At 49.3% G+C, this 3,804-nt stretch overlaps 1 protein-coding gene across 1 annotated transcript in view; it reads right to left on the bottom strand.

Annotated features, from left to right (window-relative positions):
• Nucleotides 1-232: 232 nt before the first annotated feature.
• The window catches only part of FHOD3 (formin homology 2 domain containing 3), a 429,142-nt gene continuing 425,570 nt past the window's right edge, over nt 233-3,804 (bottom strand). The window contains 1 exon segment of the mRNA XM_024764148.1: nt 233-831. Within this exon segment, the coding sequence (XP_024619916.1) occupies nt 749-831 (83 nt within the window). The 3' untranslated portion in view covers nt 233-748.

Below are 3,804 nucleotides of genomic sequence, written 5' to 3' on the forward strand. Positions count from 1 at the left end.
TAACTTGTACTGCCACAAAGATTGATGCCTAATTAATCTGGAGTTACAAAGAGCACATGTCAGTGCTTCTCACTCAATTAACAACAAAAAACAGGAAACCCAAAGGGCCTGGAGGCCATTCCGAGCCAGGGTCCTTCTGATGAACCCGAGAAAAGGTTTTGCTGATTCAGAAGGGGGCTAGCCTATGGAGCCATTTAAAGTCCTGCACCAGGAGAATGAAAATTTCCAGTTATGGCATTAAACTCTATTTATTTAGTATTTGAAACATGGTGTACATTTCTGAATTTGTATAAACATTTAGTACATCTAAAATCCACAACTGGTAAACAACCTGTGTTTTCTTTTGTGTACAATTTTGGAGTTTACATCTGGATATTCTGGTGTTATGGAGAGACCCAGTCTGTGAACCTAATCAAACTGCCTCATCACCATAGTAACTGTGACAGAAGTGATTTGCTCCTTAAAAGGGCTGCTCCTTGCACAGAAAAGGTGTCACGCTTTGGAACTACTAAGCCAGGTGTCAAGGAAACAAGAGAAACACAGCTGACATGATGAAGAAAGTCTGTGAAGGGGACTCCAAGATCCATGTCAGTGCACAGCAGGCTATGCAAGTCACTCGGTGACACCTAGGCATGGGCACCCCTTTCAGAGCCTTTGGGTGTCAGAGTCTCCTCACCTCCCACCGGAGGGGTTCCTTCCAGCAGGAGCTTGCACTCTGCATGGGCACACACCTTAGGGCACCAGGGGGTCACAGCTGCAGCTCTGAGGTGCCCACCAGGCCCAGGGCTCTGGCTTCTTCCGGAGTCAGGCCGCTCTTCAGGGTCCTCCGCACTGCAGCGGCGCCGGCAGACCAGAGGCGAAGGGACAAGAAGAGAAGGCGGTGTTAGCAACCAGGCACGTGGCAGTCAGGCCACAGGCCTCCTTCCCCCGAGGACTCCCAGAGGAGTCACAGCGCTCACGGACACTTGGCCTCGTCCTACTCCTGCTGAAGTGCCCTGGCTGGCTGGCCGCCAGGGCAGGGAAAATCTAGGGGCTGCCAGGGACTGACCTGAAGATGACACAGGCACTGACCTGGAAAGTCAGGCAGATAGGGGACCTCGTAAGAGGAGAGTGGGGGAGGAGAGGCCCACCCTCATGAGGTGTCTGAGAAATGGTGCAAACTACAAAATGCAGGTGGCATGTTGAGAGCTCAGCCTTTCCCAGCATAAGGAGCGGATCAGAGCTGGAAAAGGAATTACTCAGCATAGGAAAATGCAAATTCCAGTGTTGCAAATTAGGTAAAATAATCCCGCAAATCTGCAGGGACATACCTCTGTAGAAGCCCCACAGCAAGGCATTAACGGAACCCAGCGCGAGAGGTAGCTGCCAGGATGAGCTCTCCACGAGCATCAGGGTCTTAGTCTCAACTCATCAAAGGGCCTCTACAGAGAATAACCAGTGACTCCTTGTAGACTGGATGCCAAGGAGCAAACTGCCAAACTTCTGAGTGGATTTGGTGGATGTTCTCTGTGAAGCACACAAGGCTCAAGAAGGACCAGTGACCTCCCCGCCCTGAGGTTTACAACTGGCAGCTGGAGGCACACTCATATTTAACCGACTTAGAATTGGCTTACGTTTAGCCTGACATTATGGGTTTTTCCATTGTTTAGTGTTGATCAATTTCGATGTCAAAATAAAGGCTGAATAAGGCTGCATGATGAGGCAGCTGCCCCTTCCAAGACTGGTCCTTTCATTTGAAAGGTTCCTAATTACATTTTCCTTAGTTGATAAATTGTATTTGGCCTACTCTGTATGGAAGTCATACAGAGTTTTGGGTATTCTATTTTCAGAAGAGATGTGTTACAGATCTACCATCTATCATAAATCCTCAGTCATCTGGAGTCCCTGAGATCCTCAGGGAAGGCCCTTGATCAGAATGTGGAGAAAGTAAAGCTCACCCTTAGTGTTTTCCCACCTTCCTTGCCAGACCTAATTCCCCATGCCCCCTCTATGACAAGGGGGCCTGTGTCCTCTGAGGCCTCCCCAGAGGTGAGGGTCCCACCTCGTGTGTCTGCAGCAACGCCCAAATCGATGCCTCCCCTGGACAAAAGCCCACTTAGCCCACGGACAAAGAATCTGAAAGAGCTAGGCCTCTGGTAGAACAAACAGCGGCTAATATCTACTAATAAATACTTTCTTCTCTCCCAGGAGTCAGCACTCTGGGAGCCAACACCCAATCCATCAGTCTGTCAGTCAACAAATACTTCGTGGAGAACCTATTGTGCGCTCAGCACTTTAACTCAAAGAATGGACACACTTAGGGAAGATTCACAGACATTAAGCGTGGGTTTATAGACGCACAAAGCTCTGTGGTGAGGGGTACCCTCAGATCATGCCACCGCACGCTGCTGTATCTTCAAGCCCAGCTCAGGGCCCTAGAGCCACCCGTCCGCAGCTGCTCCTACACTGGCTAACCCTCCCGCAACCCCGGACCCCTTGGGCTCCAGACTGAGTATTTAACTCATCCAGACAAAATGTTTGGCTCCAGAGCCTTGGCTGGAGGCAGACTGCATTTAACTGAGTAATGGAATTCGTTCTATGGGGCGGCAATAAAAATACTAGTTTGTAATACCCTTTATGTTCTTTAAACACTCCTTCAAGTGTTTGTTAAAGAAAGATAATAATTTTAATGGCAGAAAACAAGATGAAATATTTCTCATCCTTGACAAGGACTGCTGAGACCTCTTATCCAAAATCCAAAATTCTGCCTGAATAAGTCCGTGCTGCACTAGGAGGGCATCTTACGTTTCCTCAGCAGCAGGAGGGGGCGTGGGCTAGGAACCACACCTTTGTGCCTTGAGGTATACACACGTGGCCAAATGACCACAGAAGACTCCACGAACTGAGGGCATTGAAAGACGCCTCTTACGGTTCTGTTCACATGTTTGCTTTAGCCCTAGAACTATAGGGTTCAGTTCATGTAAATACTTGAGTGAGGACCCTGGCACCTTACGGAACAGGCAATAATCTGCTAACAGATATGGGCATCGGGCCAGCCTATCTGGGACCAGCTCAGAGAACAGAACAAAGGTTAATGGTGCTGCACCAGCCTTGCTGCCCTCAGCCTCATGGTCTACTCGCAGCTTTGATGCACGAGACCCCTGAGGACCCTCCTGCCCCCTCCAGCCTGGGCTTTCCTCTGCTGTGGGGAAAAGCCAGTATAAGTGAAGGTCCCTTTGCTTGCCAGATGTGTCCCTGAAAGGCAGGTATTCATAGAAAAATCGGCCCCATTTATGGAGTCCTACTTTCTGTGGGCCTTCATGACAGTTCAGATAAATTCTCCCAGAAATACATTAACCCTGAAAAGGACCTTAAGAATTTGAACCCTTCCCTTGTTAAAGACTCTTGAAAGAAGGTGTGAAATGAATGTAATCAGTTGAAATCAGCTTTGTACCCTGATTCCAGTCCTGCATGCAAAGGGCCTGTTACGGTGTCTGTCCATCTACCTGCTCGTCAGTTAACTCATTCATTCAACAGACGTTACATGAGCCTCCACCTTGAGCCAAGTGTCCCACCAAGGAGGCCGGGAGCTGACAGGAACACGGAGTGCGGGGAAGGGCGCAGGGCAGCAGACCCTGTCCGCACAGGAGTTGACTCTCACGCAGAAAGTTTCCAGAAAGCAAAAAACGGCTGAGGACATATGAGAATGAGAGGACCAACATGCAGGAGCCGGCAGGATATGGAACTTGCAGAACAGGAACAAGCCTTCCGTCAAATAGGGAATTCTCAACTAGCACTTCTCAAATGCTGGCAGGCGGTGGGGGG

Source organism: Neophocaena asiaeorientalis, unplaced genomic scaffold (assembly GCF_003031525.2).
Source record: "Neophocaena asiaeorientalis asiaeorientalis breed wild unplaced genomic scaffold, Neophocaena_asiaeorientalis_V1.1 scaffold670, whole genome shotgun sequence".
NCBI classification, from domain to species: domain Eukaryota; kingdom Metazoa; phylum Chordata; class Mammalia; order Artiodactyla; family Phocoenidae; genus Neophocaena; species Neophocaena asiaeorientalis.